At 31.8% G+C, this 26,537-nt stretch overlaps 2 protein-coding genes across 9 annotated transcripts; one reads left to right on the forward strand and one right to left on the reverse strand.

The window, feature by feature from the left end:
• Nucleotides 1–1,044: 1,044 nt before the first annotated feature.
• On the reverse strand, nucleotides 1,045–7,590 carry LOC148629573 (uncharacterized). 5 transcript variants are annotated; one of them, XM_088553852.1, is made up of 4 exons: nucleotides 7,469–7,590; nucleotides 4,176–4,284; nucleotides 3,726–3,791; nucleotides 1,045–2,199 (listed from the first exon to the last, which is right to left on the reverse strand). In XM_088553852.1, the coding sequence occupies exons 2-4, from the start codon at nucleotides 4,262–4,264 to the stop codon at nucleotides 1,506–1,508; spliced, it is 849 nt and encodes a 282-aa protein (XP_088409978.1). In that variant the 5' UTR covers nucleotides 4,265–4,284; nucleotides 7,469–7,590; the 3' UTR covers nucleotides 1,045–1,505. The 5 variants fall into 5 exon arrangements, with proteins under 5 accessions (XP_088409978.1, XP_088410006.1, XP_088409987.1 ...); XM_088553861.1 differs by having other exon boundaries at nucleotides 1,361–2,199; nucleotides 7,517–7,534; XM_088553871.1 differs by lacking the exon at nucleotides 7,469–7,590 and adding an exon at nucleotides 7,228–7,251 and having other exon boundaries at nucleotides 1,361–2,199.
• Nucleotides 7,591–7,765: 175 nt separating this feature from the next.
• On the forward strand, nucleotides 7,766–25,916 carry LOC148629574 (uncharacterized). Of its 4 annotated transcripts, none has more exons than XM_088553832.1 (9): nucleotides 7,766–8,051; nucleotides 14,941–15,102; nucleotides 16,110–16,185; nucleotides 18,475–18,692; nucleotides 18,832–18,912; nucleotides 19,327–19,797; nucleotides 20,097–20,151; nucleotides 20,895–20,993; nucleotides 21,504–25,916. In XM_088553832.1, exons 1-9 carry the CDS (start codon nucleotides 7,887–7,889, stop codon nucleotides 21,560–21,562), a joined length of 1,386 nt encoding a protein of 461 aa, XP_088409958.1. In that variant the 5' UTR covers nucleotides 7,766–7,886; the 3' UTR covers nucleotides 21,563–25,916. The 4 variants fall into 4 exon arrangements, with proteins under 4 accessions (XP_088409958.1, XP_088409966.1, XP_088409936.1 ...); XM_088553840.1 differs by having other exon boundaries at nucleotides 14,944–15,102; XM_088553810.1 differs by having other exon boundaries at nucleotides 20,097–20,184; nucleotides 21,504–23,971.
• Nucleotides 25,917–26,537: the final 621 nt, after the last annotated feature.

Here is a 26,537-nt window from a genome sequence, read left to right on the forward strand (position 1 = left end):
AGGGAAATTTCAATAATTTTCAATGTTTAAGTGGGACATGTTCTTTTATCATGGCTTAATAGACTCCTGCCATAGTGTCTAGTCAAAAGAAAGAGAAATGTTGTAAAAACAAAGTTCTGTAGAAGACTGAGGTATTTAACAATGTTTTGTTGTTTTATCCATTTAGGTACATTTTAAGTAGATTTTATAAAAAAAAATATATATATATATCCAATCAGAGAGAAGAATTTTGAACATGATAAGATGGGAAATATTTTTGTTCTTCGAGTTTGTATGCAGTTAACAGGAATATGCAATTAAATGTCAGTCTCTGTAAGAACAAGGCAGTGGGTAAGACATAGTAAGGAAAAACCCGTCATTTTGATAGTGTAATTTGACTATTTGCTTAATCAGTATCTAAGAAAAAAGACAATATTTTCCATATCATGTTGGTGCTAGAGTTAAAATTTCATTGAAATGAATTGAAAATAAACATTTCAAGGGCAGTAAACTCTGTCAAAAACCTCACTTTTCTAACATTCTATTGAAAAATTTTTGAGCAAAAGCCACTGATGCAGAGATCATGTAATGGTCTTTTCAATTATAGAAAGTATCCTTGAGTGATATTACTTTGTCAGATCGGTGGGGTTTTGACATGCATGTTTCTGATTTTTTCCAATTTGCCCGATTCTTACACTTACACTTAACAGGTGTGGGATTAAATGGAGTCCACTGTATATTATTTAGTTTGATACTATTTTCATAGGATGTATCAATGCATTAATCTCTGCTGTGGAAAATCAGTTTCCTAGATATGAACCATAAAACATGGAAATCAAGCCACTTTTTACTTGTGTACAATGAACTAGTACCACTTAAAACTTTTTACTTCTGTTAACTTTAAGTGGTATTAAAGATTAGCTCAACATGTCGAGATAAAAAAACATGTGAACAAGCAAACATGATGGTTACATCAATATTCCACACTTACTTTTGACTGTTATAATCATTGTACTGAGAATTGACACTTGAATATTTTCAAGGTGACATATAAATGAATGCATATAATTTCAAAATGCTTTATTTTCATAAATAGAATTTCAACATGATTACCAGTATGTTACTATATACAGTGAATGACAATACAAACAGATTACAATACATTCAGATATTATAACCCCTTCAAATGTAAAACTCAACTTGTTGCTAACAGAGAAAATCACACCTAGTTTGAAACCACTTAACGATAAAGTGAGACTGCCTAAAAATAAAAATATTTAAGAGTTGATGAAGTATGCATTGACAAGGTAAGTAGAGCAGAAGAAAAATTGTTGAAAGACAAAATAGTTTCATTCCACAAAAAACAATGAGGAAAGAATGTTATTATTCATTCAAAAAAGCAAGTTTACTGCAAATAAGCATTTCACTAATACTTGAACTGAATGTAAGGTAAACTAATTGGAGAAAAAGTTCGGTGCTTGAGTATCACAAGTCTTCGTAGTTATAGTCATTTATTTTGGGAAAACTTAGGTGTACATCATTTCCGCCATTGATGACATCTTTTTAGGGATGTACACAAAATCGTCAAAATAGCCGGCAAGTTCATTTACAGTTAAATCATCAAGTCTAGCTTCCTGGGAACAACTAACATGATCTGTCTCATAAGTGGGAACAAAACCTGAGGACTTGCAGCAGTGTTGTTTTGTTTGCCTGTGACCAGAATAATGACTGACTGTTTCAAGAGACTCACTTTCTTTCCCCAGTGGTGCTATACTAGAAAAATCTCTTAACTTAGATGAACATGTTGTTGATCCAAAAATAGCATCAGATTTAAGACTAGAATGAGGAACAGCTTTCCCAAATTTTGATACATTTTGGCAAAAGTGTGGGGTTTCAATTCCTTTGTCAATTCTGTGCAGTTTTAACCTAGCAGCTCTAATAACTTGGCTTCGATCTTTTTCAGAATGATGTAGTCTAAGTTTTGATTCCCTGATGATTTGCCTGGGTGATCTAGCTGCACTGACATAATTAAACTTGTTCACTTTTTCTGGTTTGTCACATTTACAGTGTTGTTTCTTACACTTAGTAGATTGTAATGTCAGTCGTTGCATTGGAAACATAAGATCCTGAGGATATGGCTCTGCTCTTGATTTAGCAGACATTTTACATTTTGCAGATTTTCCTTTCCCAGAATTTATAATTGACTTGCTGCTACAACTCCTGAAAAAAGATGTTTGAACTTATAATTTAAATTAGAATTTATTGTAAGCCACCATTCAAATATTTTTGATCATTTAAAGTAAGCTATGCAATGTACAGCCCACATTAAGCACTCCATTTTCCCACCTATTTATTGAATCAAATTATGTGTGTATTGTGTAATCATGTTTCCAAGATGACACTATGAAAAGAACAACAACGTACTGGTAGTTAGCTGAAAAAATCAAGCTAATTTTTTTATCAATACAACTTAGACAATCAAGTCAACTTATGAGGTACAGACATTTAAGTGCATGGATAGCAGGTGGATCTCCATGGATCAGAATGAACAAATGGCTCACTCTCAGGTTGGACAAATTGTTATCGTGGTGCATGTCCTTTTGCTCTGAAAATAACTTCCAAAAAAAAATATAAGGTTGAATGTGACATACCGTATTTAATAGCACAAGTTATGACATAGAAACCAACAATGGTATTTCTTTTCTGTCTGCATTGTCTATTTAAATTATAATAAGGTAAAGTTTTCCCTTCCCTACGCTTGACCATAGGTCCACAGCTCTAGAGAAATTAAAACCACTGGTACATGTAGGTGTGGTCATTTTGTTGATACCATTAAACCATGTGCATTTAACAAGTTCTTTATAATTAACCACAAGAACTTGAACAATAAAACATTTTCATCCAAATTGTGTCTTTAAATAATTCTTTAGAACTTTTGGGAGTCGATCCATTGCATTTCATAAAAGTTAGGCAAATTGAACTGCTTTTCTCTCTCAGATAATTGCTGAGATCGTTAAGACGCCTTGTATAAATTAAGATCGACTTCTTCCCTCTCCGATCACATCGATCTTTATCAAATTGAATTGAACTCTTGATATGTTCTATAATTTATTAAATGAATAGTTTTCAAATTTTATTCATTTAAAAAAGAAAACAGTAGAAATCATCCAGGTTTTTTTAATCTTATTGATTTTGCCAACGATGATAATCGTGAATTTGACAGTACCATGATCTGTTTACACACGCGTTTCACTCCCTGACACATTAAACCCCGTAAATTACCAATCAAAACATTGAAATTATCATTAGAATAAACAAACACGCCAATCATAGATTTATGACAGGTATAGGTGATTAATAAACAAGAATAATTGGGAAATATTGTGCCAATTTGCAATGCATGACGCTAATTTGAATACATGGCGCACACCAAATGAACATGTGGCGCTCGTTTTGAATTCATGGCGCAAGGAAAGTAACACATGGCTCAGCGCCATGCAAATGGAGGCCATGGAAAACCCTGTGGACGATAGATTTATAATGGATATATGTTCACAACTATAATATAACATAGAAAATATGTTCTATCTTACATTGACACATGTAATAAAATCATATATACAATAAAATCTGGAGGCTAGATTCTGGCCAAACCCAGATCCTAGTTACATCATGTCAGTTTTAAGATAAATATTTACGATGTAGCTACCACCAAGTATGGTTTTAGAGATGCATTTAATACTTACTCATTCCAAAATCTATTAACAGTATGTACACTTTCTGTGCCTTGATCAGATGATACCATCTCTGATCTAAAACAAAAAGAAGAGCAAAATTTACACATCTATTTTAGATTTGTATTCCTGAGGATCCTCAGATACCTGTTGGCAATGCATTATAAGCAAAGATATGATTATAGATACCAAGTGTACTACATGTAACACATTAAAACTGACTTGAGTTTTGTTGTACAGGATTGTTGTCTCATTAATGTTACTACTGCACAGTATGGGCTTCACTATTTTCTTACTTGGAAACTAAGTTCAATACAATTGTAATGTATTCATTTTCCTTGACATTACAACATTCACTAATAACTATATGTATGTACATGTAGGAAGCACTTTCATAAGTTTATAGATACATGTATGTGTACATGCATTAGACACTCACAACCCACAACATCTTCACTTTACCTCTTGAATCTAGGATCAACTTTAAGGCGTTTAAAAGCCAGATTCAAATTACTATTGCTGTCTTCAAGGGGCTTTTTTTCTCTTCCCATATCCTAAATTATACAAGGCCCTGAAAAGAACACGTATATTGATTTTTTTACCAGTATTTCAGGTCTTTTTCCAGGATTCTGAAAGCTTTAGTCACGTTCACAGAAGAAAATGAGAATCAATTTAATGGTATATTTTTTAAAGTAGTATTTGCAGATCTGACATAAATAAGATATTTGATGTATCAGTTTATTAATGCAGGGCACATAAATTATGTACAAATATTAGTGAGACAACATTCCTTTATATTCAAGCATTAAGTTAATTACACTGTTTGTGATTCCAAAGGTCTGTCAACTGTCAGTTACTATATGTAATTATTTTCATCTTATAAGACCTTTGGAAATGGTTAGTTAACATTGTTCCCTCCAGTAATAACTTGGCCATTTTTATATGCTTAAAATATGATTAGAGGGTCCAATCCCAATTGCCATATTAACTTTAAATATGGCTAAACACTACTCATTGAGTTCAATTGGAATTTTACAACATCCTAAAACACAAGTTGTATACACAAGAAAACAAATCAGCATAATCTTGAGGTCTTTTACAGCTTGCTTGTATAGGTTTTGCCCCTCATTGAAGAATGTGTGGTGACCTGTAGAAGTTTGTTTGTTGCTTGGCTTTTGGTGGATGACTATCTCATTGACAATCCTATTTTCAATCACAATGAATCAATATATCACATTTTATACAATATACGGGTACATGTATTTTTATCAGTTTTTATGACAAGTGAAGAATCCATGAAATCCACGAACAAATGAAATTTTGACTAATTCCGTGGTACCCATAAATCCAAATACAGTATACTATTTTTATTTTTAAGGATGTTTGCTGCACTGTTTAAGAATAACAAGTATTTCAAAGGGCTGATAAATCTTTTAAGATCTTTCATGCTAGAACAATTTAAATAGAACATAATTGATGGGTCAAGTGCTTGTTTTTGAGAAATAAGCATTTGAAATTTTGGCAGGAAAATGATTTCTCTATATTTTCCATAGGTTTTGTCTCAGTAGTATACCTATTAAAACCCCTGAAGAAATAACAAGGATTTCATAAAAATTTCTCAAATAACATTTAAGGTGAGTTTAATGAAATTATGTTAAGAAAAGTGGGGGTTACTGGGCAAAAATATTTATGCTATGAAATGGATAAAACCAGAGTAGTCTGAAAATCTAACAAAAATGGCTGAACATGAGCTGCGAACATCCTTAGTTAGGTTTGCATTTAAAATTATCTTCAATTCTTCGAAATCATAAGTATATATGATATACTGGAAGTAAGTTTAAATATTGCAGTCTCATAGGCATACATGTACAATGTACACACTTATTAGAGTTCATGAATCTTTAGTACAATGTAATTTCTGCAAGTCTATTACAAGATTATGGCATATTTATGTACAATGTGGACAAATGTACCAACTCATTTCAAGTACTTCAAAAATGCAAATACATGTATCACTTAAAACATATTGAGAATAGTGACATGCAGTGTGAGAAACCATTTTTCCCCAACTTGCAAATTCTGGCTAGTGGAATATTGATCTTGCTAGCCAAAAAGAAATTCAACTAGCCAATTTTTTGGTTTTTTTTGTCTGTACTATCATCTGTTTTCTCTTGGATTTGACTATCTTCTGCTCTTCTTTTTCTTTCTTCAACTATCTTTTTATTTGTTTTTAAATTATCAAAAACTTTTCCATTTTTGAATATTCCCTTCCATTGAAGTGTTTCATGCACTTTACAGTAACAGAATAAGTACTCCATTTCTGAACTCATATTTTAAAAATAAAATTATATTTCAACAGATTCATCATTATGAAACAAGAAAATGTTTATCATTTGCTTCTTGTTCATTTTCATTTTGACAATAAACAACTAATTTGTAAGGTAACATATCATAAATTACCAAGATAATTTCGTTTGAATACTAATACGAGATTAGGACCGTCGAAAGTTTTGGTACATCCCGTTTACCGGAAATTAAAATGGCAGATCATAAACAGTGCTTTACAAGTCAATAAAATTGTGCATATCAAGCCAAAATTCATTTGACATATTCAAGCTAAACTTCTTAAAATGTAGGGAACATATTTTAATGTATGATGTTAAGGGATGTTTAACTGAATAACCTGTTGGCTGGTTAACTTTCCTTGGCACTTGCCAACAAATGACAGTCGCCAAATTGATGAGTGTAAGCTAATGAAGTATCGCCAAATTAAACATATACTCGTATTTGGCGAGCTGGCGAGTGGTGGTTTCCCACACTGGCATAATGGTCAGAAGTGGCCTTTTTTAACCTCACTGTGGTACCTAAAAGTACCTAAGAATAGAATATTTATTGTATTTGAAGTATATTTTCTGAAGAAAGTATGTTTTTTACACATGTAGTTGTGGACATTTAACCTGGGTTTTTAACTTTTGAAAAAATGAAAATAAAAATACACTTCCTTTTACAATAGTTACTTATAATTACACAAATATTCCTACTTTTTAAAAATACATGTACATTTGTATTTCATATTTAGAAAACCTTTAATTTTAATTAAGCTGCAATTGGACAAATTGTGTGGATACCCAAAATGTTCAACATTATTATACTTTTAAAATATTGCCATATATTTTTTGAAAACTATTTTATATAAATATTACGATTTTTTTAAATTTATGTTCCATTCGAAGAAAATGGGGGAACTTTGACCCCAAACATTACCTGCTTAAAATCCCAAAGAAATGAGATGTTATACTATGATTTTGCTCCCAATTTTTAGTTAAGGAAATGAAGATATGACTGGATAAAAAGTCAGTTTATTGCTCCATCATTGTTTTAAAGGGGCGAATTTTGACAAGTTTTACTATTATCGCCTATGGAAATACATAGTACCATTCTATCTGTAAGTGTAAGACCACTGACACTGTTCCTCCACAGGGACAAACAAATACTATCACCTGATATGTCTTACCGTTATAAATTAAACAATATTAAGCTGTAGTTATATTTATCTTCAGAACAAAGTTGCAATCATCGTGATTCATTACAATGTTTCTGTATTCACATGCCTATATATTGCTAAAAATACCAGCATGACCTAATTTTGACGTTTGGTTGTTTACAAATATTTCCCCTCTGTTACATGTATAATTTCTTTTACTTGCAACTGTTAAGTTAACTGATACAATGATGATGTATTGACATTATCTTACCGAACCCAACGCGATTTTTTGTTTAAACAGTTTCAGTGGAAGTTTTACATTATTAACAGTTTCGTCAGCTGAACGATGACTTGGAAAACCTCCACATCGCCATGTTGCTTTGTGTGTTTACGTCACAAGAATAAACTAATGTGACAAATTTAAGAAATTATTTAATAAACATAGTGGTTATAGTATGATTTACTCATTGTATTATTTTTTTAATTTGTAAGGACGATTTATAAAAAAATCTAAATTATTGTTGATAATAATTAGTTTCAGGGACACAAAAAATCATGACGTATAACACAAGCGACGTCAGCATGAACCCATGATACGTGTTACAGATGAAGAATTGCCATAAGTTTTGCTGAATAACCATATTTTCTCAGTGTTTTATCCAAATTTTACTAATATTGCAACAAGCAGAATGGAGCTACTCGAAGTAGTATCGCCTCATATTGCTTTTCCTGTGGTTGGGGTTCTGTTGTGTGCTTTTTTGGTGTTTGCCTTTGGTTTCAAGTCACCAGCTCAACCACCTAGCTTCAGCTACTTAGAAGATGACTCAAAAAAGAAGAAACAGAAGAAACAAAAGGTAACAATAATGTGATTTGAGATAAAAAAAAAAAAAACAAAACAATTCCCCATCATCTCTTTTAGGTAAATGGGAACAAGGTCAAGGCATGAAGTTAGGGCAGTACATGGTCTTGGCCTTGGGTATTGGGAACTACCATTCATGTATGCATGTAGGTAAAATTATCCAGATAATTATGTCATTTTGGGAGGCTAATTTTTATTTTGCTTGGTTGCCTCCCTTCATAAAAATCAGATGAAAAATGTGCCCCAATGATCATCATGATTTTCTTCAAGTTAGGAAAATATAATAATACACTACAGCTAACGACTATTTTGATGATTCCCTTTTCCCATGGTGGGCATGGGCAATGGTGGACAATTTGTGTCCACCCTTGGACACGTTCCCACTGGCCCATGGTGGACACATGGTTGGTCTCTGTCCACTTGCCCACGCATTCTGGTGGTCACTTTTAAATCTTGTTTGGTTTTAACAGGAATCAGAATTAAAACTCATTCTTACGTAATAAATATTACGGTCCTGTTGTATTATAAAAAGTGTATCTAATTGTATGAACTATCGGTAACAATATTTCACAGGTGTCAGTAGAGCTTCTTTATAATTGACAGTCATCAACTACCTGTGGGCGGGATTAAAGCAGAGAAGCGTGAGCATTTGCCAACAAATGGAATAAATACATTAAATCATGGTAACCTTTGATAGGTGTCATTTGTCTCTTTAATTGACAGTTAATCAATTAACGGTAGCGGCAGGTTTTAATACAGTGCAGCGCTATCACTTGTCAAAATATAAATTGTGTTATAGAAGAAATTTTGATTTCACGTTTATCAAGTGTTACTTGTTGGATTAAAATATATTCAGAAATACTAAATAGTTCAACATAACTTATATGAATTTGGAAACAACAACAAATCTTGTAAGAGGAATTCTGAGGAAAATACTTTAACGGCCATGTGATGGAAAAAGTGCACCTGCCTTTAGCTTATAATATTTCAAATTCTTTGAGAAGATCAGTTAAAATTGGAGGTGCAGTCCCTTTGAAAGATGAAACTATTTACAACTGCATCCCCTTTTATGGCACTGCATGATTTTGCTATGAATTTCTCACGATGGCGTAAGATGCAGGTGTTCTATTTCGGACCTTTGATTGACAGGTAATCAATTAAATAAAATGTCAAGGGTGTGATTTTAAGTAAAGATGCAGTAAAGTTGATTGACAGGTAATAAATTATAGGAATATCAAGGGTGTGGTTTAAAGTATTGTGAACTGAAACTGGACAGTTAACCGGTACATATTAGCAAACGACGCTTACATGTACCTTAGAAGACGTATTCATGTAGTTGATTTAATCATGATTAGACCTTTGTGCACGCATTTACTAAGATTGAGGAGTAATAAATTTTTTTTTTTTTTTTGTCAACAACCGTAAAAAAAAATGAACGAGATATATGATGAGTGCAATCCTCATGAAATTCAAAAATAAAATCAAAACGACTGTGGGCTGGTGTTACGAATTTTAAAAATGCCAAAATTTGAAAAATAAAACACTTGAAAAGAAATCCATTTCGAAGTGCATTTTGATTAAAAACTTGTTATGCAAAGATTTTGGGAATTACATGTAAATTAATTTTGATGAAAAAGTCTGACTCGTAAAATGAAAAGTTACGATTTAACGTCAACGGTTATGAAAAATTTAAGAACACATAATTTTATATTTCTATATGTCGATTAAAGTTACATGTTTTTTAAATGACTGTGTCAAATTTTAAATACTTTCATGTATTATTACTCTTCTTATTATCTATGCAAATAAGGCACATTGTTCGTTGATCGATAATTGTTGCCATGTCAACGAAATGTCAATTTACCTCATACGATGCTCAAAACACAGGGACACACCTTTTGATAACATGAAACACATTGATTGATCGACGATATTACAAAGGCATTTATCAAATTTGCATAAGAAATTGACACACTCAAAGCATTTTTATAGTAATTGGTTAAAAATACTTTGTTCTTTTTTTTCTTGAACATTTTAATTCAAAATTTGTATGCTACTGTTGTTATATAATAACGGAACTAATCATAGTCAAAATTGTTGAACTAAGTGAAAAAAAAAAAAAACGGTAGAAATAAGACGTTCAATTGTCTATAGTGCGCTAAATCTAAAAGAACTAACTGCATATTCAACTTAAGAAGGGAAATTTTCACCCATCACTATATTTGGTTGATGTGTGCTCGGATAATACGTGGTTAAATCTGTTGCCATTTGAAAACTCATGAACTGCGCGGTTCAATAATTCTGAATCATATATTATCTTCCAACCATGCTTCCCACTTTCAAATTTTGTTGAAATGACACGATACCAAAATAGGTTATTTGTAGACCGTAAGTTAAAAGTTGCATGTGTTTGCTTCAAATCGGTTCTTTCACGAAGAAATACAACTGCGTTAAATAGTTTGTCAGTGAAATAAGGAGTTTGCAAATACTTGATTTTCTTGAACATCGTAATTTACAATTTGTAACAATCTGGTGATAGATCAGGTGTACAATATTATTACATGATACATGTAGCAACTGGAAATGATAAAATTAAGGCCTGATGAATTTCTATAAAAAATTGTATCAACTTTGGTTTCCGATTAATCCTGGTTTACATTTTGATGATACTAAATAATGATAGACTTAAGTATGATGTGGGCCGTAAGAAATAAAAAAAACAAAAAAACACAAAACAAAAAAAACAAGAGTTTAAAGCATTTAATTCATATAAAAACCTAATTATATTAATTCCTAATTAAACACCTGGTGGTGTCACAATTTTGGCTTGAGGCCAATTATCCGTGAAAGAAAATTGATTCTCACGGTCAAGGTAATGATTGACACATTGTACTTTTATTTGTCAACTGTTTGAACATTGTTATAAAATTGCTGATCATAGATTAAATTAATCCAATCAACAGGTTATCACGCATCCACCGGATGCCGCGGGCGTGGACACTATACTGTCCACCTGACACGGTTGGCACGTTTACGTCTGTCCACCATGGGCATTAAGGGTGGGCAAAGCGTGGACAACTTGATTTGTCGACTGTGGGCGAGTGGCATTGTCAAAATAGTCGTTAGCTGTAGTGTATTTTAGTTATCTGGACTTCTACAATAGACAATTTTATTTGCACAAACATTTAAATGGTTATGGCATGAACAATAACAGAACAATGTAATATACATTACATATAAACTAGATTTATGACCATGGTGCGACAGTGGTGTAAATCTGATCAAAACAGATTAATCTATGGTTTTAACGTTATATATTAATATAATTTCTGTTAAATTAAATTGACCTTCGATTCCAACATTCACTCATGAATTTGATAGTTAATTTTAGTATTTCTATAGAGCTACTTTTAATATGTATGCTATGTCTCTTGGTGTGAGGTGAGGTTTTGATGAAGAAATTACATGTAACACAGGTTCTGACTGGATGGTCATTGAAGTATTACATACAGTACACATTTGTTTCTCAAACACTCAAGTCAGATTGACAGTTATAATGTGAAAATCGTAAAAAAAAGGCATTTCCAGGGATCTTCATGGATCAAAATGAACACATGGCTCACTCTCCGGAAGGACAAATTTTCATCATGGCACATGTCCTTTTACACAGAAAATAAATTGCCAAAGAAAGTATGATAAGATTGAATGAGATATATTTAATAGCACAGGCTTCAACATAGAAGTTTATAATCAACAATTATGGTAAATCTTTCTATCTGTATTGTCTAACTCATTTATACTAAGGTGAAGTTTTCCTTTCCCTATAGGCTTGACAATAGGTCCACAGCTCTAGAGAAATCAAAATGACTAGGAAGTATGGCCATTTTGTTGGTGCCATTAAAAAAGTTTTCTATAATTTAACCACAAGACTTTAGACAGTCAAATGTCGTTTTCATCTGAATCTGTATTATTAAACATTATTTTTTAGCTTTTGGGATTTAATCCATCACCCTTTCAAAACTGTAAAGCAAATTGGATTGCTTTTCTGTGTCAGATAAATGCCGAGATTGTTAAGACATAGTTGTATAAATTCAAGATCATCTCCCCCCTCTCCAATCTTTCTCAAATTTAATTCAAATCTTGATACATTCTATATTTTACTAAATGAAAAGTTTTCAAATTCTATTCATTAAGAAATTATTCAGCTTATTTCAATCTTATTGATTTTGCCGATGGTGTTCATAGCATTTTTGACCTATCCAAGATCTGTTTACACACTCACTCCCTGACACATTAAACCCCTGGAAATTGCCAACCAAAACATTGTATTACCGTTATAATAAACACACAAGCCAATCCGTTAACAGGCATGCGTAGTTGGGAAATGCATTGCCGATTTGTAATGTGTGAACCAAATTTGAATACATGAACACATGGCGCAGTGCCATGCAAAAATAGGTCTTGGAGAACCCTGCATTTACAATACATGAACACATGGCGCTCGTTTTGAATTCATGGTGCAAGGAAAGTAGCACATGGCGCAGCGACATGCAAGGAGAGGTCATGGAGAACCCTGCATTTACAATGTATCAATAATACATACTTCATAATTGTCCTGTTTTTAGTTTGATTAATTGCAGTTTATTTGATGACCAAACTGACATCAGCGACATTGTATACAATGATTTCATTTAAATTTGACACACTACTATGTGTGAAGTTCGTCAAGGGATTATTTTTATGCAGGAGTAAACATTGGTCAGCATCAATTAAAGTTTGAAATCGTTTAACAAAACTTGTAATTAAAATAGAGATATGTGTAGGTTGTATTTGAAACATACTTTAAGTAAGGAAAGTCTCAGAGTTAAAGGAGACATGAAACAAAAATTTATTTTTTTAATTTTTGGTTTATTTGATTTATTGCACCTAATGTTTATAATAAAAAAATTGCCCCTTAAAGTCATTTACGTCATTCAATGGAAGATAAATTGATTCAAAATCGATGATGGCCCAAGCCATACAAATTTTGATTAGCCATGTGGTCACACGACCTTGTTGCATCATTGGTTCTCAATTCATAGATCGAGTGGTTGAAATGCATGGGGCTTCCACACTTTTGACATGATTTCTACATCGGAGAGGGAAAATATTGAAAGTTTTGGTTTTCCAACGAATATATACTTACAGTTGTATCAGTTTAAACCACGTAAGAAGAAATTGATAAACAATGTCAGAAATATTAATCTATTACATATATGAAGACTATCCACAGTGAGATGACACCACTTCTGTTCGAAGATTACATAGAAATATTTCATTATGTTCTGTCACGTAAGATTGAACTTTTATGTAAAGTAAATTAAAATTAAACTGTTCCTATCTTGATCTTCAATGAAAATATTGATTTCACCCCTTTTTTTATGGAACATTACTCCTGACAATTTACATTTGCACCAGTACCAGGAAGTGTAATATAAAGTCCCTGCAAGTACAGAGGATAATAGGAACATTTTTTTATTGGTTTTGATAATTTTATTTGTAACCCATAAGGGTTTTGTGCTGAAGCTTCCTTGTGTTCTAATTTTTTTTACTAAAATTTAAAATCTCAACTGACCTATGAAAAAATATTGCCCATGCCAGAAAAGCTCCTGTAAACTCACCTAGGGTCACCTATTATATACTGTATTGTGTCAAATTAGATTTCGAAATCTGTAAGACAAAAGATTTTAATTATTATCAGTCATGCACCTGCGTCGACACCAGTGTCACAGGTCACCGAACAATGTAAAGATAAAAAACTGCGCCTAAGCTATTTCTTGGTCATAATTACAAATGTACATCAGGCTTATTTATTAATATAACCACACAGCAAAGAGAGAACGATACACATAGTGTCACTATTTTAGTATTAACCTCCAGTTTAAATAAAAAAATAGTGTGCAAAGTAGTTGTGAATTCACCACGTAGGGATGTATGCCTGACAAAAATGAAAAGTAGACAGAAAACGAGAAGAACTTAACTCTTACTTTCTGAACACAATTATAACACAAAAAGACTGGCTGAGGTAGCCGTCTTGTTCTCATTTGGACAAAGTATTGTAACTTATAATTATTACTGACAATGTTCACAGTCCTGATTAAGGGCTTCTGCTGTGCTATTGTTATGTACACATTATCTAGATGGTTTGGGACCTGTAATTAATTTCTTTATTTCTGGAAAAATCTTCAATTATTAAAACTATCAGAAACAAAAAGTGTCACTATACTAACTGGAGTACTCAGAATAATCTGGGAAACAGAAACAAAATATACATGTTATGTTATAATGAATTCCCCGTTATGCCTCACTGAATTTTACGACACAGACTATTACAATATACAAATGGTTGGTGTTGGCTAGGTGGAATCTGGGTGTTAAAGACTCAATATATAGGTGTAACACTGAGTTACACTGCGGTCAGACATAAGTGTTAGAGAACCATTCCACTCTGAGTGTAGTGTATTCAATCTTTAATACTGGCAATATAACAATGTAGTGTCATTATCAACAGAGTACAAATGGCTTTGTCTCTCATATTTTTCTTGTATATATGTAGGCAAAGCCTAAACTCTGCAAAAAAATGTGCAGAATTATGTAGTGTATGTGTAACAAACAGAGAGTGCTTACCTACCTGTTGTTTTTTGGTTGTTTTCAACCATAGTTTCTGAACGTTCCTCCGAAATATGAACACAAATATACCAGTTTACTATGTTTTCATTATGTATGTAAGGTTATGTTTTCATTAATTTCTCACTGACTCATATTGTTTTTTTAAATAAAATGTAAGAAAAATCAATCAGAAATATTTCTGTCATGATGTACCAGTGTACTATTTTGTGTTCCAGCAGAGTAAAAGTCCAACTAATGGCCATGCTGTTAATGTGCAAGATTCTGGCATCCCTTCAGCAGAGACTACAAAGCCTGAAACATCTCCAAAGCAGAAAAAACAGACAACTCCAAAACCTTCAAAGAAGGAGAAAGAAAACAAGCCAGAGTCTGGAAAAAAGGTTAAGAAATTTAAAAAAATTCTTACAAAACATGATTAAAATTCAAAGTGGGTAGTACATTTATATGTGTACATTTGTACTTGACATGATGATACTAGTATTCAGATTATAATTGAGCATATTCTGACCTCAGAAATTAGGCCATTTATTTGTGAATTCATAAAAAAATCTTAATAAAAAATAATATGACTTGTAATATACATGTAGCATGTACTGTACTTCTACAACGTAAGAGGTTGGAATTCCTTTCCTCTATGCCCCAACCTCTTACTTCCGAGCCCCATATTGCATACATGTACCACTCGTTCTGCCATTCTTTGAAGTTGGCAGAATTATTGTAAAATAATTACCGTTTAAAACATTTTATACAGTTTCTTTACCATAACACAGGATAAGGTATATAATATGAAGAAAAAAAAATTACCTGCCTGATTGGAAAAACCAGCAGTTCTGGAAATCCTTTGTAAAAGCAGTTTACATGAACTTCAAATTTGGTTTTTAGCTTATTGAATGTGTAATTTCGGTTGATAAAATGATGGATTTTAAAATGTGCGAAACAAACATATTAAATTAACCAACAAATTGCCTTTACCAACTTCAAGTTTGTTTTGTCAAAAATATTTTGTATTCTGTAAAATTAGTGACCTAATTCAACATGGCTGGTCACTTTGATAACTGTTTTCATTCCAAATGATTGCTTGGTATTTAACAAAAAATTAGCATTTTTATCGCTTGATTTCCAATAAGTCATACTTCTTCTTATGAAAATGAAAAACTTCAAATATTTTAAAGCACATGTTTAGCTTATTCACATTTGTGGTGGCTTTCAACATGTCAGGTGCTAGAGGTTAAGATGGCACCAAGTCAGAAAAATAGCTTGCCAGACAACCTCTAGCACTGCTGGAGTAACTGTACTTCCTGCACTTGAATTTTGACAAAACAGTCAATGTAAGAACTTTACAAATCAACATAGTTCACAAATTAATGTAGTTAATTTAATCTTTCAGAAAAAGGCAGCTAAGGAAGATGAGGCAAAGAAAGTAACCGATTCTCCATATGTAATGGATGATGATTCGCTTGCAGGTAATCACCTTCATCTGAAAACTATCTATATGTGTCTCTAATAGAAATGAAGATATATCAGCCCAACACAACAAGGGAGGGATATAGATTTTGAAATGTCCTTCATTCTTTGTGTCTAAGTGTGTTGTCAACTGGATAGCACCTCCATTATTTGACAGATTTCCTTCAATTTCCTTGTTATTGAGTTGATGGTTAATGACTATAAAATCTTAGTTAGGATCGATTTTCACAGAAATCAAATGTTGATGAGGATAGGGGGGATGGTTGTGCACTTTTTCTAGGATGGGGAATTAGTTAAAAATAATTTATTAGGCTTCTTTCCTGGATAGCTCCTCCATTTTTGTCAGTTTTTCTTGGTCAGAATTTTTATGGTTGTATAATCGCATGGCAATGTCCATGTTGTCATTGGTATCATCATCTTTTGATGGTGTGTGGAAGTGTATGGATCTCTTCAACTTTGTACCACAAAGTTGATGAAAACTACTGATATTCCCTAGGTGGTCCATCAAGGAAATGGTCCAATCTAACATCTCTATTACATGTACTAAATTCACAAATATGACTGGTCTTGTACAAATAATGCTGAATTTTTTTCAATCAGCACTGACAGGACTAACAATTTTTACAAACTCTGGTACGTGTACCACAAAAAGGAGGTCTGGGACTGATTTTAAGGGTTGTGAATTGAACCATTTAGGATTTGGGGCTAAGAGGGATCCACTTTAAAATTTGTCAAAATCATATCCATTGGCAAATATTTAAATTTCAATCCAAAGCCAGAGCTGTATCAAGCTTGAAAGGTATGTCCATAACCCAACTTTTCAGGGTTCTATCTCTGTGGTCATATCAAGCTGCATCATGCAGAGCATTTTATTCTTTCTTCTTAAAAATAATAAGCTGTAGGTAGATTCTTTTAAAGACATATCACACTACTGTTTATGCGCATTGTATTGACACAATTATTACATAGTTGTCAATTTGTGACGTCGCTTTTTGCGCAAAATTCACGATTTATCTCCCTTTGAGCAATATGACATCGAGATTCAAGGGCCTCTTTGGAAAATCTTACGTAAATGCCAGGCATCCGTCCATATGTCCGTCTGTCCTACACAAACTCACGACTACAATTTCAGAACGGATTCAGAGGAAACTTACACCAAATATTACTAATACTTAGACTTTGAAAAAACGATTATCAGCATTGTCCGTTAGTTTTAGAGGGAGTTATGCCAATTTGATTATCAAACATTTTAGTGAGGATCAGATGGCAGATATGGAACAATGTTCTTTTCTTGTAGAATGTGAGCTAGTTTTCCTAATCCTGACAAGATGTTTAAATGAGGAATGTTAACGATAGTCCTGTATTATTGCAAATAAAACATAATTTGCCAGTACATTTACTGAGGAAAAAATGTAGAAAAAGTTTCCGATAAGTCATTCGCTATTGAAGTATTATAAATAAACATTATGGTATGTGTAACTTAAAATATGAATACGAATTGTAACATGTTCACACGAAGAGACATGGTCATGCAACAAGAATAGTTTTATGTATATATCGCCTTTTGCCTAATTTTCTGTTCTCTTCAGTCGTAATTCTTTTTGTCTTCCACTTATTTCTTCACAGTCAAGTTTTGTATTGCCATTTTAATCTCCTATTTCTTCTAAAGACATTCCGTTGCTGACTATGATGTAACATCATCCAACATAACATTTGGAATAGGAAACGTCCAATAACCAGACAAAATTCTGCAGAAAATGGTACACAAATGTGATTAACTTTCTTATTTGATCGGTGACCCCCATTTTTTAAAGAGAAAGAATTTATACAATCAGCTAATGGATACCTTTTCATACCGCAAGTTTGAAAAAAATCTTAACATGAGAAGTATTTCAGATTAATGTGAATATGGTTCAAAAGTTAGTTTTTTTTGGCGGGAAACAATAAATTTAGGCAGTCAAAACTCATTGTATTTTGTTTTTAATGTTTTATGAATGAAATACAGACAATTTCCAATCTACTGGTGTATGGCATGTGTCATTCATAAAAATATTGGCACGATCAGAGAAGTCTGAATTTAATTCAGAAAATGAAAAAAACTTACGATTTTACGAATTTTTGAACTGCTATATCTTTGTTAAAAGCACAGTGACCTATATTTTTTAGAAGCTTGTTTCGATGCCTATATACTGGAGACCATTCCATTAAAATTTCATGAAATTCCTAACGTTAGAACTGGTTAGTGTGATTTTTCTTTAACAAGAGTTATTTAATCTTTTGATTTGTAGGTGAATGGACTACACAGGTCACCAAAGGAAAGAAAAAAGGAAAGAAAGTAGAAACTGTGGAAGAGAAAATTGCTGAAGACAAAATTGAAGTGACCTCTGCTCCAGCAATATCCCAAGAATCACCCAAGGATAAAAAAAGTAAGAAGGTTACAGCTGTAGTGTCAGAAGAACCACCACAGGAACAAAGAAACAAGAAAAAGCAGAAAAAGAAGACTAAGGTATATTATGACTATGGCTCTGTAAAGAAAATCTAAATAATTAATGAGGGAATTTACAGTTCTTTTGGAAAAAAAAATTGTAATATAGTATTTGCTAACTACAAGCATCATTATTGTATTATTTTTTTTATTTTTTAAGGAGCAAGAACCAACAGAAGTTAAAGTTGAAGAGAGTAACAAACCTGCATCACAACCAGTTGTGAAACAAGAAGCAAACCAGGTATTTATCTTGAACAGTAAAATATTAGGTTACCCAATTTAAAGCATAGAGTTAATTGTTTTACCATTGACACGTGTAATAAAAATAGTCACTCTGCATGACGTCTAGCATGTTTTTTGGGGGCAACAATTTTTCCTGTTTGAATGGAATATGCAAACTTCATGTCCTTTTTTTGTTGGATAAGATTTAAACCAAATGTAGTCTGCTTGAAATGATCTTACTTATTCAGTGGTGAATCACCGAAGAAAAACCTTGTTTAAATGCTGTGAGAATCATGATTGAAAGCAATCTACTTCACAAACACAATGTAATTTTTTATACATTTTTATCCATGAATTCATTGTGGGAAGATTAACAGTTGGGAAATGCAGTAAAAGTTGTCTTGTTAGGAACGTTAAAGTTTGAATATTTAAGGCTGAACCAAAATTTGAAGAAGTGACAAGCAAGAAGTCCAAGACTAAAAAGAAGTCTGAAAGCCAAAAAGATGAAGTCAAACCAGAAGTTACAAAGTCAGGTGATAAAGCTCAGGTAGAAGGTAAACAAAAGACTGAAGCCAAAGTTGATGCAAAGGGAGATAACAAACCAAAGGGAGATAAACAAGACACCAATGCAAAGGATCAGGATGTTAAACCAAAAACAACCAAACAGGATAAAAAAGCCAAAGCAGACAAGCCAAAAGATGAAAAGCCAGCCAAAGAGGAAGCTGCAAAACCTAAGGAGGAGAAGACTGATCCAAAGAAACAGATTCCTGAGCCTAAGGCTGAGAGTACTAAACCTAAGGAGGAGAAGACTGATCCAAAGAAACAGATTCCTGAGCCTAAGGCTGAGAGTACTAAACCTAAGGAAGTTAAAGCTGTAGAGTCTAAGAAAGCTAAAAAATCTGAGGTAATATACATGTATTCTTTAATATAAACAGCAGCAGATAAATAAAATCTTGAAATGGAATATTTGAATCATTGACAGTCTTTAAGTGTAGTCTTACTTTCAACAAGTCATCATTTTTTTATTGATGTTTGTGCTGTTTACATACAACTTTATGTGACAGCTAGCCATATTCAGACATGAATGATTTAACAGGCTTCAGAAACCATAAGTAATCTTTTTGAAGTAAAGAATGACTCCTTCGTGTTTTTCCTGTGAATTCTTAATAGTTTTAGATTTTAAATGAACTATTTATTTTACAGAAAGCTGAACCTAAAACAGAGATCATACCAGCCAAGTCTGACAAATCAGCTACAGGTACTAATGATTTTGTAATCGTTCAATCTAAAGGTATAGATATCTGTTCCATATTTAGTTTCTTCCTCTTTAAATTAATTTTTTATAAAGACACTTTTAAACTCCATTTCATAGTATTTTTATAGTTGTTAAGAAAATAAGATTATTTAATGAAATAAAATGTTTGTTGGTTTGTTTTTTATGTTTATGGATAGTGCATGTTACAAGAAATAACTTGTGTTGCAGTTTGTCTTTTTAATTCATGTAAAGTACAGTACAAACTAAAATATCTGTGCAACAGACATTTACGGAGATCCCCAAAATCAGCCTGAATTTATTCTTATAAAGAGATCACTGTATCCAAAATTGTTAAGCTTTAATTAAAAAGGTTTATCTTTATACCTAATCACAGGAGTCAAAGGATTTGTGGTTAATTCACTCTACTTCATATGGCTGTTTATTATCTTTATTATCAGTTTTAGCTATTTTTTTTCAGTTTTCTTGCCAGGAGTTGTTTTCAACATATTTTTAACTAAAACCTTGAATATTCTTGAATGGAAACAATAGATTAAACATTTAAAATATGACTGGACTTCTGGTCTGGCAGAAACAGAACAACTTTCATGAATATATACTTTTTGACTGGATTTGTCTGTCAGACAATCTTGTATGGGAATCTCTGTAATAACTTCATATTAATTCATTTTTGAAACCGTTAGAGAAACAGTTAATATTTGCACTACATTTTACTTTTCATTGAATAGATGTGCAACCAGACAAGTCTTCACCATCTGGAAGTGATAAAAACTCTACAGGAAACAACACTGGATCTGATATGTCTGTTTCATTTGATGAAATAGGAGGTATTATTACGATACTCTTTTGATTAAATGAAATAGTTATAAATGCACAGCTTTTTAACCATTATATTAATAATAGATTTGCATGATAATTTATCTCTCAATTCCAGACAACTGAAGGAGCTGTCTTTATAAAACATCATGCATATTAAAAACCCATTTAATCACTGTTATTCCTAATTCAAAAACAATTGCAGGCCATTAATCAGTCTGGGTTTGTCATACTTTTTTAAAATGAAAAATATTGTAGTTGCGTGAATTATCCTTTTCGATTAAGTTGATTTATGTATGTCTCAAAATTACTGATCAAAATACAGAAAGGACTAGTGGTACATATAAAATGTAGCATATGCAGACATATATGATGATACCTTAAAAATATATAGATAAATGGTTTGATACATTTAGTATTGAATTAAAGCGATTTTTCAGATTGTATTGCAAATAAACTAAGTTGTAGAAGGCTAGGAACTAACCATAGATATAATACACAATTTTTTTTTCTGATTTTAGATTCTTGGATAGAAGCTAAACCAAAGAGTAAAAAGAAGAAAGCAAGAAGAGAAAATTAAAGGAAAGGAGAAAACTCCTGTAAAACTAAAAGATGTGTGATCAGAGCAAGGCGACACAAAGCCACAAAGATAGAAAGAACCCCTCAGTCTCTTAGACTTCTGTTTATGTTTTTAGCTTTCACATTATTTTCAAAGAAGCTCATAGTTTAGTTGACCAGATTCTTTATTTTTTTTTGTATGCAGTATTTTTTAGTCTGATTATTTACATCTGGTATTATCTGTTGAGTTGTTATTGTTTTAATGAGTTTTACAGCCATTTGTTTTACCACAGCCATACATGTACTTAAGAGGGGATGATCAGATGTTGTATTTGTTAAGTGGTATAGATTATACTCCACTGAAATATGTTTACTACGCACACTAGTAATACCAAAGATAACCCATGACAGTGCTATACTTATTGTATATTCCACTTTGGTGCAGGTATTTTTCGTAGGGCATCAAATGGGAAGGTTTTCAATTGATAGTTTTGAATAATGTGATCATGTAATTAATTGCCAAAATATAAGTTTGGTATTTCGTGCCATAAACAAGATAACAAAACCCAAAACTGAAATTGTCTTCTTTTTTTTCATATAAAATATTACATTTTAATGAATAAGCAAGTACTATAATTGATTTTTATTACAGTTTTCTTAATTTTTTTCCATGCAATAATTGTTTTAGTGTGACTAAAATGTGTAGCTAAGGGAGACAATACTGGTGCTAATTTAACATCTAGTCACTGAAAAGTTATATCATAGTGGTGTATAATATGATTCATTACAGTTGAAAGTGCCAACATAGAAACAGGTATTATAACAGAGACACATTTTATTGTGGTATGTTAAATACAATGTTTTAAATCAGTAGAGTATGAGACTAACAATTTTGATACATGTATTTAACATGCAAATTCAGGGTAAATAAATAATATTTATGCTTCAATATGAGATCACTTGGTTATACATAAATATTATTTTGACAAATACAAATTAGTTGGGGAAATTAAGAAATAGCATTCAATGCCTGAATCAAGTTAATGAGTGTTTTAAGCTGCTGGACAGCTTTATTTGCTTTGTTGAAATGAGTTTGGTATTTAAATTCAAATTTTTTTCTCTTAATGTTTTTTTTTGTTTTTGTTTTTTTCTTTTTTTTCGGACGATTGGTAGATTTGTTATCATTGTGAAGATAAATAATATCATAACTGTGCTAGGAGCGTTAAAACTCCGTCCCTGGGAAATGAGTGGTTGTGATGCATGAATTGTCTAATTAATAAGGTGCTGGTTCCCAAAAATCCCTGATGCCATGAAAGAAAGGATATCATGTGAACAGTGATACAGTAGGTCTGTTTGACCAAATTATGTATTATTGCATATATTTTTACAAGCATTTGATACCAGTAATGTAAGGCATATACATGTATGATGAGTTCACAGTTGCAGTGCTATATATAAGAAAATTTTATTTGCTAGAATTGATTATTCTAATTACAGTATATTTGTAAAATTCAGGTATATTTTCTTATGTAACTTAATATTTTGACTTAGTGAATCAATTTTCCCCTTATGTATTTATGGTAACAAATTGATCATGTATAATGACCACACTAAAAGCTTAGTTTTTATAAAATATCTGATTGCATGAACCAAGTATATTGTATTAATATAAGTATGCTTTATGTGCAGAAGCTAAGTATGACATAATTGAATGTGGTGTAGGGATGTGTGAATGATGTCTAACTGAGGACCAAATTATTTTTGTATATAAATTATTATGTATATAAAGATTATATCAAACCCTTAGATCTTCCATATATTGTTATTTTTATTTCAATGATGAATTGTTATTGGTTAATTACCATATATTGTCTGTAACTTAATATGATGTTGTTGGTGTATGGTTTATGAATGAATTGTAGTGCAAAGGGTCATAACAAGACAGAAAAAATCACTTTCTGTTGACGGTGTTTTGCTAAATGCTTGAGTACCAGTATACTTATGGATGATGAATTAATATATTTAATACTTTATATCATATTTGATGTATTATGAATGTTAAGCAAAAAATGTGTGGATCAAAGCATCAAGTATTTGTCCATCTAAAAATTATGCAGATGGGGATGTATAATTGCTGTTAATTCCTTAGTTTTATGGCTGAAGTATTTCTAGTAAAATATGAAAACAATCCTCAGATCTTTCATCTGGAACTATATTTAGAATGATGTTTTTTAGGTGGCTATCTGGAGCTGTTGTTTGCATGAACTTTATATGGACAGATACTTATATGTTACATGATCCTGTGAATGTATTGCTTGTTATATGAATTGTATTATCTTTTTTCCCATATTGGAGAAAAAAAAACAGTGTAATAATGTAAGAATTAAAACTTTAGTTATATGGAGCTTCAATAAACAAAATTGTTGCTCAACTTTACATCTCCCTGTGACAGGAATGTACATTTTTACATCTCTGAATATACATTTGTACATCTCTCTGTGACGGAATATACATTTGTACATCTCCCTGTGACAGGAATATACATATGTACACCTTCCTGTGACAGGAATATACATTTTTACATCTCCAAATATACATTGTACATCTCTCTGTGACAGGAATATACATTTTTTATTTTGTACTCAAATTGAATTTTGCTTTTGATTGAAGTGTCTTTTTATGTAAAAAGACATATTTTTGTTCACAGTTACATGAGATGATAAAACTAAAAGAAAAAAGTTAACTTTTAAAAAGTGTCAGTTGGCTTTGAAAATTGGAAGTTCTCATTTTTCTTTTCAGTTTTTTTTTTCATTTTGTAGGTGGCAATACCTTAAAAAACCTGAAAATGTAACAAGAAATGTGCCTTTATACAACATAGTAAATCACAAATACTAGACCTTAATCTCAGGCTATAGGCAGAATTTCTATGTTACTATTATCATATCTAGGTTGTGGATTACATATTTTCTCGCTTTTCTGTTATACATACACTATCGGGATATGAAAGGCATTAGGATTATATTTAACCTTATAGTAAGGAATAATATCTCACCCATGTTTTGTTGTTGTTGTCTTCCAATTTGTAAGAGAAAGACTACAGGTACTTGAACCATCTAACTACATTCCAGAAACGGTTATTCCAGGTTGAATGTAGAATTAGCATATTGCTTGGTGAAAGGAGTCATTATGCATTCATTTGACACTGTTATAATAAGTTCATGCAATTCATGTGCCAATCTTTTGCTGGTAGAAAACAAGCTTTAACTATAAATGGATGCTTCAAGCAATTAATATCTTTGATTGAAAAAGGAGGAGATGCTATCACCTACATGCCAAGGCAGGTACTAGATTATAGTTGTAATGAGATAATGCAAATGTTTCGTGCTATTTGATATACTACCGTGTTGGATGTAGTTTTATTGAGTTTGGTAGTAGTTTTATTTAGGAATTCAATTTCTTTTTCTATATTAATCTGTAAAAGTGCCTATGTTGGTATCAATTTTAGTGGTTTCTCAAAATTATGTTTGTTGGTTGAGTTTCTAATTCATGCTTTTTGTATTTGGAAGGGGAATTTGAATCTGTGATTTAACCAAATCACAAAAAAAACATGAATGTTGTATTCCCACTATATATAGCAATAGGATAGAGGGAAAACCACTGACAAATTATGGTTCATATACAGTATGACTATATGGATATCTCGGGCTATTTTAAAATTATTTGCATATCAATGCTAGATACATGTTCATTGAAAAAAAGGGAAATAAATAAGCCAATACAATGTATTATTTGACCTTTTAGTTCATGCATATTGATAGATGGACAAATGGTAATATTAACCATGACTTAAAAAAAGGTTTAATCTGAACCACTTTTCTTGGGCTTGCATCTTGCCGTGTTTTAGTATTAGTTGTGCAGGGTTTCACATGAACATTGATAATTTTGCTTTAGTAGCAGTTGACTTAATTCAAGTTGTGTCCAGTAAATGTCAATCAACAGTAACATTTTGTCATGTACTTACATTGGTGATTGTTCATAATTATCATGGACCTTTGTCTCTTTGGGATTAATGTCTGATGTCTGTAATCTTTACATATTATCATTAGCTTTCATCAACTACATGTATGTATAAACACAATATGATTTCTGAACTGTAATAAATCAAGTATATAAGTCTTTGATCATGACATTGGTTGATTATGTAATGAATATCCAACAGATAAGTTAATTATTATGAAAATAATTGCAGAATAAAAGTGGTAACAGGGTTCAATAGGGGAGATAAATCTTAGTCATGAAGTGCAATGTTAATCATGATATTCATTGTTATTGTTTGTCATCCTTCAGAAAAATGAAATAAAACTTAATTTTCTTAATTAGTGTTTTTAATTTGCCTATTTTTCTTCCCAGTTTTGAAGTATCGTGTATATATCTTTATAGGATCACAAAATATTTGTGGTTGTGATATGGTGCTATCAGGGTGTCAGTACCTGTCATTGGTATTGTCCCAATAACACATGGTTTTGTTGATAACTTGAATATTTATTGTTTGACCGTGGTAAAATTTTACACATAGGTTCCAACCCACGCAAGATTTTAGGGTTGTAGCTTGGAACTGTTTTGGAATTAGTGGCCAGAAACAAGCATTTCATAAATTTGAGCTATATGTACACAACTTGAGTATAAGCCTATGGATCTCTAGAAATTGCACCACTAAAGGGTTGGAGTTGTGACACTAACAATATTATAGGATTTTGGGGTTAAAATGCATCCAGAAATGAGCATTTGATTTTTCACACAAAATAAGAACTTTCGCTCAATAGTAATGTCAACAAAAAATTTTCTCAGTCTCTACTAAATATTTGGCTGTCTATGAAATGAGAGACAATACATATGACTGACTCTTCAAGTTTCATTGGAAAATGCTGTTCATTTAAGCACACAATTAAGAATGTATTTAAATATATGCCAATGATAAAGATGCTAGATATATAATC

Source organism: Perna viridis, chromosome 1 (assembly GCF_037379345.1).
Source record: "Perna viridis isolate PV_CMFRI_1.1 ecotype Kerala chromosome 1, ASM3737934v1, whole genome shotgun sequence".
Lineage (NCBI taxonomy): Eukaryota > Metazoa > Mollusca > Bivalvia > Mytilida > Mytilidae > Perna > Perna viridis.

Bases quoted from the DNA above. Each gene is read 5' to 3' on its own strand.
- LOC148629573 (XM_088553852.1), bottom strand. From the start codon at position 4,264: ATGGGAAGAGAAAAAAAGCCCCTTGAAGACAGCAATAGTAATTTGAAT. The intron at 3,792-4,175 runs GTAAAGTGAAGA...TTTTTGTTTTAG, and splicing joins GTTGATCCTAGATTCAAGAG to ATCAGAGATGGTATCATCTG. The intron at 2,200-3,725 runs GTAAGTATTAAA...ATCTTTTTTCAG, and splicing joins GTTAATAGATTTTGGAATGA to GAGTTGTAGCAGCAAGTCAA.
- LOC148629574 (XM_088553810.1), top strand. From the start codon at position 7,887: ATGGAGCTACTCGAAGTAGTATCGCCTCATATTGCTTTTCCTGTGGTT. The intron at 16,186-18,474 runs GTAATCACCTTC...TTTGATTTGTAG, and splicing joins GGATGATGATTCGCTTGCAG to GTGAATGGACTACACAGGTC. The intron at 20,994-21,503 runs GTATTATTACGA...TTCTGATTTTAG, and splicing joins TTCATTTGATGAAATAGGAG to ATTCTTGGATAGAAGCTAAA.